General features: G+C 40.2%; 2 protein-coding genes across 7 annotated transcripts; one reads left to right on the forward strand and one right to left on the reverse strand.

The window, feature by feature from the left end:
* Positions 1–522: 522 nt before the first annotated feature.
* Positions 523–9,567, forward strand: LOC108164463 (metabotropic glutamate receptor). 4 transcript variants are annotated; one of them, XR_004473291.1, is made up of 10 exons: positions 528–752; positions 1,892–2,720; positions 2,929–3,469; positions 5,270–5,520; positions 5,617–5,723; positions 5,809–5,934; positions 6,010–6,529; positions 6,599–6,894; positions 7,913–8,966; positions 9,072–9,567. XR_004473291.1 is itself a non-coding variant. In XM_017300196.2 (9 exons), the coding sequence occupies exons 2-9, from the start codon at positions 2,012–2,014 to the stop codon at positions 8,330–8,332; spliced, it is 2,970 nt and encodes a 989-aa protein (XP_017155685.1). In that variant the 5' UTR covers positions 528–752; positions 1,892–2,011; the 3' UTR covers positions 8,333–9,567. The 4 variants fall into 4 exon arrangements, 3 of the variants coding, with proteins under 3 accessions (XP_017155686.1, XP_017155685.1, XP_033250185.1); XM_017300196.2 differs by having other exon boundaries at positions 7,913–9,567; XM_033394294.1 differs by having other exon boundaries at positions 746–828; positions 7,913–9,567.
* An 88-nt stretch (positions 9,568–9,655) lies between these two features.
* Positions 9,656–15,084, reverse strand: LOC108164462 (protein cup). 3 transcript variants are annotated; one of them, XM_033394293.1, is made up of 9 exons: positions 14,902–15,084; positions 14,704–14,812; positions 12,945–14,382; positions 11,995–12,124; positions 11,430–11,924; positions 11,105–11,332; positions 10,681–11,049; positions 10,326–10,616; positions 9,656–10,257 (listed from the first exon to the last, which is right to left on the reverse strand). In XM_033394293.1, exons 2-9 carry the CDS (start codon positions 14,727–14,729, stop codon positions 10,034–10,036), a joined length of 3,201 nt encoding a protein of 1,066 aa, XP_033250184.1. In that variant the 5' UTR covers positions 14,730–14,812; positions 14,902–15,084; the 3' UTR covers positions 9,656–10,033. The 3 variants fall into 3 exon arrangements, with proteins under 3 accessions (XP_033250184.1, XP_033250183.1, XP_017155684.1); XM_033394292.1 differs by having other exon boundaries at positions 14,898–15,084; XM_017300195.2 differs by having other exon boundaries at positions 14,704–15,084.
* Positions 15,085–15,393: the final 309 nt, after the last annotated feature.

Consider the following 15,393-nt stretch of genomic DNA (forward strand, 5'->3'; position numbering starts at 1 on the left):
CGGATCATTTGTATAGCCAAAAGGAACAAATCAATTTGAAGTGGCTACGCAGCGCCCGACGTCACGCTCAGACTGATTTTCTGTCTCTCTCGCACTCACTCTTTGTCGTGTCGTTTAATATTAGCAGCGTCTGCCAGAGGAGAGCCATACTGACTAAGTATCGGGTATAAATGTTGAGTTGCGGTCTCCGTAACAACTCACAACGTTCCTCCTCGTTGTATGTATATGTAATTGTAATTACAGACATTTAAACAATTGAGACATATAAGGGCATGTGGTGCGTGCATATGTCCGAAAATGTTGTCTTTATCTTTGCTGAAGGTGCGTATGAGCAATAGAGAAAAAAGCTTTACAGTGAGAGAGAGCTTTGACCGAATCCTGCTCTCTTAAGCTACCGCTATTTGCAACTTCAGTAAGAGATTAAGCTGGTCTGTATTTTTATAGTTGTTGTCGTTTCTCTTCAGGATGCTACTGACGGTGCTTTTGCTCCTGAAAAATGCTTCGAGAGAGATGGACGGGCAGCTAGAAGGAGGCCATCGATGGTGTTGTAGATGGCTCCTTCTTTTCCTTGGAACCACCGCTACGAATGCTGCTTCGTTGGTTGTTGTTGTGCTGCTGCTGCTGCTGCTGCTGCTGCTGCTGCTGCTGCTGCTGGTAATACAAGAACTGATTTTGTTTTGGCTTATCATGTGTAAATCAGTTTATCTACTGGTAATGAAAAGAACAGAAGTGCGCGTGGTTCGCTCTTAACGGTTAGTACAGCTCAAGAAAAGTGAATGATTAGTTTTTTAAAATAAATTGTGACTCAAGTAATTAATAACAAAAATAGTGAGTTTTTACGTATCGAAATTTTTACGTTGAAAAATATACACATACATACATGTGTATGTATGTAAAATTCCATATAATAAAATAATTTGTATAATTATAAACTAAAATCGAAAGGAGTGTATATGAACAAAAGTATCCCTTGAGAGAAAGTGAATGGGAGAGAAGTGGGCAAGACTAATGTTATCTTGCACAGAGCCTTAATAATACCACTTATATGCACAGAACATTAACTTTGATTAAATAAACATATTGACGTCTCAATAGACTAAGTTAGTTTCTTATCAGTTAAAGTATAATAATATTATATACAAAAATTAATAATATAGCTATACATAAAATACATAGAAATATAACACTGTATAGTGTATACATATATATATTTACATGGTACGCTTTCTATATTGCACAAATTTTACAATAGGTCCCAATTTGCTGCGCATACTGATACCTTTAACATCGTGTATGTATGTATGTATGGATTTGTACATGGGCGCTGTGCTGGTGCTTTTGCTAACAAATCTCATATTGTCCGCAGCTCCGAAACAACGCCATCCTCAAATGTACCATTCTTGCTGTTGTTGGTACTTCTTTAAGTTCTTGCATTCAAAGCTTTTTGTGGGTCGCTTTTCACACTTATACAAACACACATATCGGGGTGTAAAAAGGGTCTCTTAGTTTCTTGGCTCTCTTCTCATCCATCCATATCTTCTTAATTTTCATCTCTTAATATACTAAAACATCCATTTCTCTCTCATCTGGCCCAAATGTCCAGGCTCAAAATGAAGCACTAACTTTAACAGTGGCACAGCACATGATGGAAAAACAATAATAATACTATTTATTGAATATATTGATATACATATGTGTGTGTACATATGTACATATGCATGCATGTATACATACATATGTAAAGATACTGAGCTAGTCGAAACTTTGTCCAACGTAAAACTTTAATCTAACGTAAATGTTTGAATGGTATATCAGTTTAATATAGGTTTTCAAATTGACCTATAAATCCTAAATGTTTTTCATTTTTTGTATATGTATTCTCTACTTTCAGCGTATGTTTAGGGTGAATTCAATCATTGAATTAGACGCAATGGTAAACGAAAGAGTTCAGATGCATCTGAGGTTCTAAAAGGAAACGAAACACACATTCTACAAAGGGGCACTTGTAAAGATGCGGCAGAAGGAAAGTTTATTTGTCAATCGGATCGGTAGTAATATAACTCTTGTTGTCTTGGTGGTTTTGTGTTGGAGTCCAGTGGCGCAGCTGAAGGGACCGAGCACAACGCATGCCCAGGACACTGTCTCGGTTTCACTACCGGGAGACATAATACTTGGTGGTCTTTTTCCCGTCCACGAGAAGGGCGATGGTGCTCCATGTGGACCAAAAGTGTACAACAGAGGAGTTCAGCGCCTGGAGGCCATGCTGTATGCAATAGATCGCGTAAACAATGATACCAACCTACTTCCGGGTATTACCCTAGGTGTTCACATACTGGATACCTGCTCCAGAGACACCTATGCTCTGAACCAGTCGCTGCAATTCGTGCGGGCCTCCCTTAACAACTTGGATACCTCTGTTTTTGAATGTTCTGACACATCAAGCCCGCAGCTAAGAAAAAATGCATCATCGGGTCCTGTTTTTGGAGTAATTGGCGGTTCCTACAGCTCAGTGTCATTACAAGTAGCCAATCTGCTGCGTCTTTTTCATATACCGCAAATCTCACCTGCATCAACCGCTAAAACGCTTTCAGATAAATCACGCTTTGATCTGTTTGCTCGAACAGTGCCACCAGATACCTTTCAATCCGTCGCCCTGGTAGATATAATCAAGAACTTTAACTGGTCCTATGTATCCACTATTCATTCAGAAGGCTCTTACGGTAAGTGTAAAAATTCAAATTACATATGTATGTACATATGTACATACATAAATATGTATATGCAAATATACGATAGCCGATCAAAAAACTATACTGCGTTCGTGTAGAGAAAATGCTAGCAAAAACATTAAAAGATACCCTCTTAGTGGAAGTAGGAGGCAAGCCCGACTAATTTTTACCTCTCATTTTCGACCTTTTCTCTTTACAGGGGAATACGGGATTGAAGCATTTCATAAGGAAGCAACCGAGCGACACGTGTGTATAGCTGCTGCCGAAAAGGTGCCCAGTGCTGCAGATGACAAAGTTTTCGACTCCATTATTAGTAAGCTGCAGAAGAAGCCGAACGCTCGGGGTGTTGTGCTTTTTACGCGGGCTGAAGATGCGCGCGGTATTCTGCAAGCAGCAAAGCGGGCCAAATTGACACAACAGTTTCATTGGATTGCTAGTGACGGCTGGGGAAAGCAGCAGAAACTACTGGAGGGCTTGGAGGAAATAGCAGAAGGGGCTATTACCGTAGAGCTGCAGTCGGAGATCATCGAGGACTTCGATCGTTATATGATGCAGCTCACGCCACGGACGAATCAGCGCAATCCCTGGTTTGCTGAGTACTGGGAAGATACATTTAATTGTGCATTGACACAAGTTTCGACCGGACTTGATGCACCCGATATCAATGCAAGTGCTATACAGAACGAAGGCAAGATTAAACAAACTTGCGATAAAAGCCTACGGCTGTCAGAGAAAGTCGGGTAAGTTCTACGACGATTGTGCAATCTATTTCTAGTTAAAAAATTCCAGAGAATATTGATTAGGTGAGGTCTCCAAAAAAAATAGCATAATCATTTTTCCATCGGAGCGATTGTTACTAACTTGACAGTGTCATGAGCTTGAGTCTTGCATTTCAAAATTGGATTTCACGTTTTTATTTTAAATTACGTGTCAAAATTTTCACATTTAGAAATTTACAATTACAATGTCTCACTCAAGTTTTCTTTGATAGTCTCCTGACCAGACTCGGTTTGGACAGCACTTTAGAGGATGTTATGACTTTGATTTGATATTTCAAACACACAGACCGAGGCATCTCTGCCCAGGAGCAAATTATATTGTATACGAAACTTTATTATTTTCTTAGTCAGGATGAAAAATTTAGTCTATCTACAATCTACACGGATAGAGCTAAATACATCCAAATATTTAGGGTAAATAACTGTTTACAATAATACTATAAATAGAAAATCTGGTGTAAAAATCAAAATAAACATTAAAAACGAGGGGGAACGTTGTGAGTTGCTGCGGACACCGCAACTCTACAGTTATACCCGATACTAAGTCAGTATGGCTCTCCTCCGGCAGACGCTGCTAATATTAAACGACACGACAAAGAGTGCGTGCGAGAGAGACAGAAAATCAGTCTGAGCGTGACGTCGGGCGATGCGTAGCCAGTGCAAATTGATTTGTTCCTTTTGGCTATAATCTGGTCTGATCTGGTCCAGATTCAGCAATATGATAGATATGGTCGTTATCTATGATTCTGCGTTTTTAGTTTTCTCGAATGTGCAATATTGTGGATGCAACAGATTTTCGTCCTTTGTGGGGGCGGAAGGGGGTGGGGCGAAATTCTGAGATACGTTTTATAGTGAGATCTAACAGAAGTGCGGATACCAAATTTGGTTACTCTAGCCTTAATAGTCTCTGAGATTTGTGGATGCCCCAGATTTTCGTCCTTTGCGGGGGCGGAAGGGGGTGTGGCGAAATTTGGACACGAAACGGTCAAGGTCCGATATCACAGGAGTGTGGATACCAAATTTGGTTGCTCTGGATCTTATAGGTTCTGAGATCCTTGAACTCATATTTTGCAATTGGCAAAACCGACCATGAAACCTGTGTGTTAGAGAGAGACAGAGCGAGAAAGAATGAAATTGTTTTCTTGATTCTGGCTATAATAATTATACGATCTAATTGAGATTTGACACTCTAGAACATATAGTCATCCTCTACAATTCTGCGTTTTTGGTTTTATCGTATCTTTAAAAATGTGTGCCACAGATTTTCGTCCTTTGTGGGGGCGGAAGTGGGCGGGGCGAATTTTTGAAATATTTTTGTAGCAGTGACATATCACAGAAGTCTGGATCCAAAACATCGTTGCTCTAGCTCTTATAGTCTTTGAGCACTAGGCGCTGAAGGGGACGGACAGACGGACGGACGGACGGACGGACGAACGGACGGACAGACGGACAGACGGACGGACGGACAGACAGACATGGCTCAATCGACTCGGCTATTGATGCTGATCAAGAATATATATACTTTATGGGGTCGAAACGATTCCTTCTGGACGTTACGTGTGTAACACGTTACACATCCACTTTTACCACAAATCTAATATACCCCAATACTCATTTTAAATATCGGGTATAAAAAAACATGCTACAATTTAGTTTTTGGAAGAACCATAGCTTTGAAGCTACAGGTCCAAGTTGTTCCTTTATGGTTATCTGTATTGTGGTAAATGACCATTTGTAAATCTATTTTAAATATCGTTTCAGATACGAGCAGGAGTCAAAGACCCAATTCGTAGTGGATGCAGTGTATGCATTTGCCTACGCACTTCATAATCTACACAACGACCGGTGCAATACACAAAGCGATCAAACTACAGAGCAGCAAAAGCACCAACACAGTGAATCTGTGTGGTACAGGAAGCCGATTGACAGCAAGTCCCAGGCATGCCCCGAAATGGCCAGCTATGATGGAAAGGATTTTTATAACAATTACCTGCTGAACGTGTCATTTATAGGTAAAGTATTATGTAGTTAAAATTGCGTAGTTTAATTTTATACTTTCTCGATAACTGATAACCAATGTCCCTGTTTCCGTCATCTCATCTGAGAAGATCTGGCTGGTAGCGAAGTAAAGTTTGATCGCCAAGGTGATGGACTGGCCAGATACGATATTTTAAATTATCAACGCCTTGAAAACTCTTCAGGATATCACTATAAGGTATAATACCCATTGATGAGTGTCATCACCGCCCTTTGCTGTTGGTTTAAGTTCAATGAAAATAATGAAATATATGATTTTGTAGGTTATCGGCAAATGGTTCAATAGTCTCCAACTGAATTCGCAAACTGTTGTATGGAATAAGGCGGCTGATCAACCAACATCAGCTTGTTCCCTGCCATGCGAGGTGGGAATGATTAAAAAACAACAGGTATGACCAACTCATAAAACCCCAATCCCATACAATTTCACCCAGGTCTTAACAATTTTGAAAAAACTTTTCCAGGGAGATACTTGTTGCTGGATATGCGACAGCTGTGAGTCATACGAGTATGTGTTTGATGATTTTACATGCAAAGACTGCGGCCCAGGCCTGTGGCCGTACCCCGACAAACTTTCCTGCTTTCCTTTGGACATTGAGTATATGCGATGGAACTCCCTATTCGCCCTCATTCCCATGGCCATTGCTTTATTAGGCATAGCAGTGACCATCATTGTCATAGTTCTGTTCGCCAAAAACCACGACACGCCCCTGGTGAGAGCATCCGGTCGGGAGCTTAGTTACACGCTTCTGTTCGGCATATTGGTGTGTTACTGCAACACCTTTGCTCTGGTCGCTAAGCCCACTATTGGGTCCTGCGTGCTTCAGCGGTTTGGTATCGGTGTTGGGTTTTCTATTATCTATAGTGCACTGCTCACGAAAACAAATCGTATTTCTCGCATTTTCCACTCTGCATCCAAGTCAGCCCAGCGCCTCAAGTACATTAGCCCACAGTCGCAGGTGGTCATAACATCATCCTTGATCGGTAAGAAACGTATTTCTATAAATCCAGTGACTACAAAAACTAAACAATAATGAGATATGTTGTGTACAGCAATACAAATTCTGATCACAATGATCTGGATGGTAGTGGAGCCACCTGGAACACGTTTTTACTATCCAGATAGGACGGAGGTGATACTAAAATGCAAAATACAGGATATGTCCTTTTTGTTTTCGCAGCTATACAATATGATTCTCATTACAATCTGCACCGTTTATGCAATTAAAACTAGAAAAATACCAGAAAATTTCAACGAATCAAAGTTTATTGGATTCACCATGTATACCACTTGCATTATCTGGCTGGCCTTTGTGCCCATTTACTTCGGCACTGGAAACTCCTACGAGGTATGTATTTCCTAACAATTTTATAGAATGCTACCGGTATTGTCTGATTGGTAATCTACATACTGACTAATCCAGGAATTGGCTAAAATTGGGGTTTTACCGCATCATTTTGTTAAAGCTAATTGTGTGAAAATTTGCGTGCTCGAGCTAGGCAAGTAGCATTCGCTTTGGGAGCGGTTCAAATTCTGAGTTGAGTGAGAACGACTGTTTGCCATATGGATCTGTAAGAACACACAGCAGGAACGAAATATAAATCGTTGGGTGTCATTTTGATACCTAACAGCCTGTTAAAACTGTTTTCAATATAGCCTAAACTCCGTATAACCGAATTTATTTTGTTTTTGTTTTATTACAACAGCAATATGTCGGTTAGTGGAATTAAACTAAAAAGTTTTTACGAATCTATATGTACGTTCTTGCTATAATATGTACACCATGGACACCAAGACACAAAGAACGAGGGGGATCGTTGTGCGACCGCAACTCTACATTTATACCCGATACTTAGTCAGTATGGCTCTCCTCCGGCAGGCGGAGCTTAAATTGTACGAAAAGTGTGCGTCCGCAGAGCGTCGTGCGCAGCGTAGCCACTGAAAATCGACTGTTTCGTTTTAGTTGTAATAATTATACGATCTGAACGGCAATCTGGTAGATATGGTCATTCTCTATGTGCGTTTTTAGTTTTCTCGTATCTTCAATATTGTGGATGCCACAGATTTTCGTCCTTTGTGGGGGCGGAAGGGGGTGAGGCGAAATTTTGAAATACAATTGTAACAGTGACATTTCACAGAAGTCTGCTCTAGCTCGTATAGTCTCTAAGCACTAGGCGCTCATAGGGACGGACAGATAGACATGGCTCAATTGACTCGGCTATTTATGCTGATCAAGAATATATATACTTTATGGGGCCGGAAACGCTTCCTTCTGGACTTTACACACTGATTTTGAGTGTAACATAAATAACATAAAAACTAAATCAAAACCAAAGCTATAAATAACATCGCATTAATTGTTTCAGATACAAATTACCACCTTGTGCATTTCAATAAGTCTTAGTGCTTCAGTGGCACTAGTATGTCTCTACTCACCAAAGGTATACATCCTAGTCTTCCATCCGGACAAGAACGTGCGAAAGTTGACAATGAACAGCACCGTCTATAGACGATCGGCCGCAGCCGGGGCCCAGGGTCCGCCAACTAGTTCCGGATACAGTCGCACGCAAGCTCCGGGAATACCATTGCCAACGGCTGGTACAGCAGGTACTACGGCAACTTCTAGTGACCGGCCATCGCAAAACAGCCCGAGGCCAGGACTGGACCTAGACCTGGACCAGAGTCAAACGAACATTGTCCACAGAGACAGTACCAGCAAAAATAGCGATCCAGATTCAGAGGAATGCGACAACATTGAGCCATCCTGTATCCGTGTTAAGGACTAAAACTCTAGTCCTGGAATCTGGAACTCGCGTCCTTTTGATCAACGATTAATACATTCAAATATATATCGATAGCCTAATTCAACAAATTATACAGCTTTATCTGTGGGAAATGTTAAATTTGAATTAGATTTGAGTTTGCTACATACATACATATGTTTTCAGAAATATCATACGATCCAAACACAGACGAGTGGGCTAATGTCTAATGACCCATGCATCTAGTCAAACTAGTATTACCAATACAATTTAAGATTCTTGTTACCTCAGAACTTGTTTTAGTTAAGTTTCTATAAATTTATTACTTTACATTAAAATTGATTATGTCTTATTGTGACATATGATAGTCGTATAAGATTATATAATAGTGTTATTGATCTTCAATATTTTTTAAGAATAAATTGGTAGATTTTGGCTATTTCGCTAAATGAATAAACACACGGATGTTTACATATGCTGTGAAACCCAATTAAACCCTCAATACGATCTGTCTTACCCTGTATTAGTCGATCCGATTTAATGAATTGCTAAATGTAGTAAGACAATTATTTTGAAGTAATTATGGAATTACGTTGGATACTAACGTCGCACCATTCTGAAATAGTGCGCGGTGATATCGAGTTCGTAAAGTGTCCTGGTAAGAGATCGGAAACATACGAATGCTTACATCAAATCAAAAACTCGTAAATATTGCAAAATGGAGCAACAAATTTACTTACAATACATAATTTGTCACTTACAGCTCCAAATATATCCTTGAAGTGGATAGATATAGATTCCTCACTGCAATGACTCCAACATAGAATAGCCAAAAGCTTGTTAGCCGTAGCTTAGGCAGCCATCCGACCGAGGGGTGAAGCCGCATGACGCGTGACGTAGGAAAGAATATGAATTAGACTAATTAACGAGGGACTAATAAATCAGTACTCAATTGTGAAAAACCCAACTCACCCTAAATTATCCAATTAAAGAACTATTAAAACGCCTATTAAAAATACTTCATGCAGCTTGTCAGCTGGGATTAGCATTGACATCAGCGAACCTTATTAAATATTTCTGCTCTCCGCCTATCTTCTTTTTTCAAAATAACCTTTTGACGATGATGATCAAGAATCTGCATACACTCCTGTATGTTGCAAATATGACTAGGAGGTTATATGTTTCAGAAGACAAAAAAGAGGTATTACATTCCGAAAAACTCATTCGGCAGGCCACATATACATACATATACAGAGATCAGACTAAAAGCATATCGGTAGTTGTATGTACATATGTATAACATAATAAAAACGAATAATTTGCGTCGAGTGAGTGTATTTCACTCAATTTGAGACACCATTCTTGCTTTGTTTATTTTGTTTAAGTTCAAACCAGTATTTGATAGTCTTACATAATTAATTTAGTATATTATTTACAGTAAAATATATTTTACAATATGATTAACTACAATCAATAACTACATTGAACAGTTTAGTTTCTTTATATAATTTATATGAAGTTACCAGAGTGTACCGAAGTGTTACCGAAGTTTAGTGGCTTAAGGAATTATTTTGGTGACAGTACGTGTCCTCTTTACTATGTCACTATACACAATAGTATGCGTAAACATAAGATTTAAATAAAAGAAAAACTGATGATTGAACCCTTCAACTAAATGTGCTTTCTAGTAAAGCGTTCTTCTGCAGCTGGCGCTGCGTTACACGCCTAGTTATGCACTACGGCCGAGGAATGTTGGATGCTACGTTCAAATTCTTCCAAACTAAGGGTTTGATTCATATTTAAAAGCGGCAATTTTCCGGCAGAAGCTCTGGCAAGAAGTTCTGGAGAAAACCACTGAGCCAATTGATTATTTGTTGGAGATGGCAACCGATCGTCTCTGTGGTAATTACTTTTGATTAAGTTTCCAGATTCCGAGATGTCGGGACAAGCTGAATTTATATAGGGCAAGCGATTCAAGTTAAACGATTAAGAAGATGAAAAAATTCGCTTTTCCTACCTGGAATTGACGATGATATCTGTGCTCCGTGAATTACTCTGTGTCTGAGTGGTTGGTGTGACTGCTGCTGCAGTTGCAGGTAATGGTGATGCTGCATTTGCGAGATTCCGTCAGAATAAGGAATATTCTGATTCACATTTTCAGTGTTCAAAACTGAGTCCGTTGGCTGCATTGGTTTAAACCTTTGCTGGAGCTGATGTTGTTGCTGTTGCAGCTCTGCTTTTGATCCAAACGGCATTGCAGTCAGTTGGTGCGGTACTGTGTTTAGACTTCCCTTTAGAATAGGACGGCCTAAAAATACAATAAGTGCGTCAAAGTTAGCTTATTTAACTTTCTGACTCTCCACCATATTTACCAAATGATTTTCCTTGTGGCATTTGAACCGTACCATGAGCCCATTTCATCGGTGGCAGATTACGAGACTGCTGCAGTTTTGGGGACATTTGCGGGCTGTTTGGACTAATAGAATAGTTTCCTCCACCTAGTATCATGCGAGGTTGAGCGGACATTGCCTGTGGCTCATTTCCAGTTGGGTTTGGAGCAAGCAGCTTAGTGTTCTGTGGATGCATTTGGTATTGCTGGTGTGTCTGATTGTAAGGCGTATCCTTATCAGCTGTCATCTTCCGTAGCACAGACGTAGGTGTAAACGCCAGAGGAGTGGGCGAATTGCTGTGTCGAATATGCTGACTTATACCATGGTTGCTCGAGTTTTGTGGGAATAGGTCTGGAAGTTTAGGGAATTATTTTCAGAACTTATTAATCCGTCCGTAATTACATACCATCAGAATAGTTCTGATGTTGCGGCTGAACTTGATGAAACGATAGGTGGGCCAAGCTGTGGTGATCCATTTCGTTCGGGTATGCTGGCTTATAGGCTAAAGAATTTCTTCTACTATTTGAGTATTCCCGAAGAACGGTTGCAATGACATCTTTTGTGTGAGACACAGTGCTGGGATTGCTCAATTCCTTCTCCAAAAACTCAACCGAAACATCCCCTCGAGCAATGCCTGCAATCAGTACAGTTTACCAGTACATTATAGCCAAAGAGAAATACTACGCACACTCTAACAAACTTGAATTCAAGATAAGTATGAAGCATCTTACCTTGAATTAAATGGTGAACTTCCATTCGCTTCTGTGCCAGTGCTATATTTGGCGTGTGGACACCTTGGATGGTGTGCTGCTGCTGTTGCTGCAGCTGCTGCTGCACCATGGCCTCATTTATCCTCTTTGGCATGCAGTCACTATGCTTAAAGCGTTGCTGAAATAACTCCGTGTCTTCTTCCTTAATTTGAGGACTGTGATCCCGCAGTATGTTTTGTTGAGGATCGATCAAATGAGGCCGATGTGTATTTTGACTGGCGCACTGGTGAGCATTCGAAGTATTTATCATATGATAAACGTCATTTCCCAGCTGATGCTGGCTGCTTTGGGAGCCCAGTTGCTGCAGGAGTTTCCTAAAGGCCTCAGTATCCCTAGCTACTGGCTTTTCCACTTGAGCTTGCTGACCCCCATAAGCCACGGCTATTGGGTTCGTGTACTCGGAACGCAGGTTCACTTTAGTCATTTGTGCTTCCAAGTCCTTAACACTGGGTATATCTGAAATATAAAAGGAGTTGCAGTGAGCAATCCTTGCTTATGTTGTTTGAAATTTATGTTGAAGACCCACCGTGAGTTTCTTGAGCTCCTGACTCCCGAAGTCCAGATGGCTCATTATTATTTGCAGCTTCTTTGGGTCGAAACCACCGGCTAAAGCGAGACGTTCCCTTGGTTTCATCTTGCTCATCGCCATCATTACTCTACGGTTATTGAAAATGCACATATATATATATTTATTGGTATGCAACTAATTACTTATATTGTTACTCAGACATCTATGTACATACAGACATATATGTCGGATCATAATTTAATTCTCAGTGTATTGTGCTCGGTTCGCTATGAATGAATTAACTACGAAATTTTTAATAGTCCAGTTCTCTGCTGTTGCCCGGGTATTTCCCACTTCTATCAGTCTCGTCTTCTTCTTATCCATTATTTCTTTCCGTTATTCTTGTTCCTTGTCTATTGGGTTGGTGTGCTCGTGTTGTTGAGGCAAAGTGTATTGAGAGACTTGTTCAGAGAGGCTCGTAGGAAGGATAATCATAACAATCCCAATCTCTTTCTATTCACCTATTCATCTTTGACGCGAGAGTAAGTCGCTGAGAGTCGAATTGCTGCGAAGAGACCCCGCCTAATCATTTCAATATAATATAATAATATCAAAGTGAACCTTTGTCTTTAGTCCGATTAGGTTATCAATACATCAGATGTATTTTGTGCAATATGTACACTAAATTGTGCTTTTAAAAGGACAAGAGAAAAGGTGACAAAAATTTGCGAAAACTGGAGCACTTAAAAACGGAACAATTTGGCTGAAAACACAATCGGAGTCCTATTAGAAAAGGGTATATTACTTCTGCAGGGTCTGAGTAAATAATGTAGTGGTGACGACAATTGTTGGTCTACGAAATCCGCGTGACATACTATAAAAAACGAAGTGGGCTAAATTGGCTCGTCTGTTACATAAAAGCCGATACAAAAAAATAAACAACGACTATAGGAAATGGTTATATTTACCATAAGTGTAGGATCCAGGGGGTGCATGTTGAGAAATGCATCAAAGTTGAATTCACCCTCGGAGTTTGAGGTACAGGGTAAACGGCCTGATTGCTGATGGTTTTTGCTTTGTTTGGTAGGTTCCAGTTGGGGCTGAATGACACTTTCCCCAGTGTCTTTGTTGTCGTCCTTGGTCTTCACTTCGACTACGTTTAGGCTGGACATGCTGCTACTTGTTGAAGCACCGTCGACTACAATTGGTTCAGCAAGTTGACTTGGCTTTGACGGAAATCGATTCGCCTTGTCTTCAAACTCTGAGCGCTCATCATTGTGGTCGTGATCGTCGAATCCGTGCAAATCTATTGTTTCTAGCTGAGACGTCGGACCAGCACTGAACCACTCGGGTTCTTCGTGCCTGTCATGCTGATGGTACATGTTTGTGCGCTTTCCCCGACCTTGGATACATCCAGAGTCCTTGTTTGATGACCGGCGGGAGCTCACTCCTTGCCTGTCGACAGATCTTTTGTTGTCGTATTGAAACCGTCTATCTCCTATATGCTCAGTAAGTCGATCGCCATGTCTTCCACTAAACGTCCGCGGGCGCTGTTGGTTCTGGTTCTGGCTTTGATTTTGTTGGTTAATACTTCCACTTCCATTCTGAGATCTTTCCTTTTCCTTTTCAATACCAGATGATGACTGCTGTTGGCCTTTGTAGTCCCAATTATCGGTTCTGGGCAAAAGTCGACCACTCCCAATGCGCCTTTCCTGACGAGTCGTCGAAAACGTCGGAGAAGATGCCAGAGATTGGTCATGATCTTGTTGGACATTGTTGGAACGTCTCTCACAGCTCTCCCCCCATTCACTGCCTTTCCTGATTGGGGAGCTCATGCCTTTGCTCTGGCTGTGGTTGTGCGTGGGAGTGGATACATGGGTATGGTCTAGCTCTACAATCACAGTCTCCCCGACTGCAATATCGTCACAATTGGTGTTTATCGGTTCATTTTCAGTGCCGTTACCGCAATTGACTGCAGCGAAGCGTCTTTTGGCAAATGCCGGCATTAAATGCGATGAAGATATGCTCCGATGATCGATGATTGACGATTTGAACGGTGGACCACCCAGAACGCTTTGCGTCGATTGTGTATCTTTATCCTTGTCTTCGATACACATTGAGTGGGAATCACTGGGTGCAAAGCGCTGATAATAGTTATTGGCTCGCTCCCGATTTCGCATGGCGCGCCGCGAGCTTATTAATCCATTATTGGAGCTGCTTAGACTGGAGTTATCCGTCTCTGGGGACAGGCTGATTTTATTTGGATTTGCATAGTTGCTGGGGACATTTGCAATAGCGTTAACTTTCCAAAAATTCAAAGTCTGCAGTTCATTTCGATTAGCACATTGGGGGCGCTGGCGACTACTTCCTTCATAACGTAGTGCCAACAAATCTGCTCTTGAGTACCTTAAAAAAGGGGGTAACAAAATAATTTTTTATTAAACAGATATAGGTATTTCCACAGGCATGTGCAAGAACTTGGGAACTGGTCAAAATATTTATCAGTAAAAGTAAATTGGAAACAGCTTTCACTAGACATCCGCATTAATACATACACGTATGCATATGTACATATGTATATTTATTTTTAATAATTACATATATACGTAAATAAATTCGTCGCTTACAAGTGCAGAAAGTTTTAAACAAAACACTTGGGCCTAACGCTTAACTTATTAATCGTAGGAAAAATAGTATTATAGTAATAGTCGAATAAATAATTCTTACCTCGCTTGATCTTTTCTTATATCCATTTTTTACGAAGTCGAGTATTTCAGCCGGATTCCGTCCAGGTTAATTTAATTTGAGTTAAAGCTACTATTTTTGAAAATGTTAGCTATGCGCATACAGTTCAAAATAACAAGAGTACTCAATTACAAAAACGCGTTTATGTCTCCTGACGAGTAAAAATGTATACATACATACATATGTAATATTTAAGTTAGAAGTATCTGCACACGATGTAATAGGTCCCTTCTTGCAAAACAGAATATTGTACGGTATTATTTACGATTTAAGTAAAACTATCAAAATACACACAGTGACATTTGTTCGTAACATATATAATTTAAATAAAATAATTTTGTGAAAATCACGACAAACTATGGATGGAAAAAATAGTGAAAATCATCGACTAATATTTCATAAAATACGAGTGGAGTACGAGAAAATGAATTCCTAAAGTTTGGTTTGGATTTTGGAACATGGGAAAGAAACACGTCCCTGACAAATAGCCTCCATAGCAAACAATAATACACACGAAAGGTACCTGAGAATGCATGTGCACCCACAAATTAAAAAGCACAACATAAAACAGAAATACAGAACTCTAAAAAACCGAAAAGATCATACAATCACAAATTTTTGTGAAACAATTTTGTGCGTGTTGTACTAACACATGGAAATCGTTGCTAACGC

This window comes from Drosophila miranda, chromosome 5, assembly GCF_003369915.1.
Source record: "Drosophila miranda strain MSH22 chromosome 5, D.miranda_PacBio2.1, whole genome shotgun sequence".
Classification (NCBI taxonomy): domain Eukaryota; kingdom Metazoa; phylum Arthropoda; class Insecta; order Diptera; family Drosophilidae; genus Drosophila; species Drosophila miranda.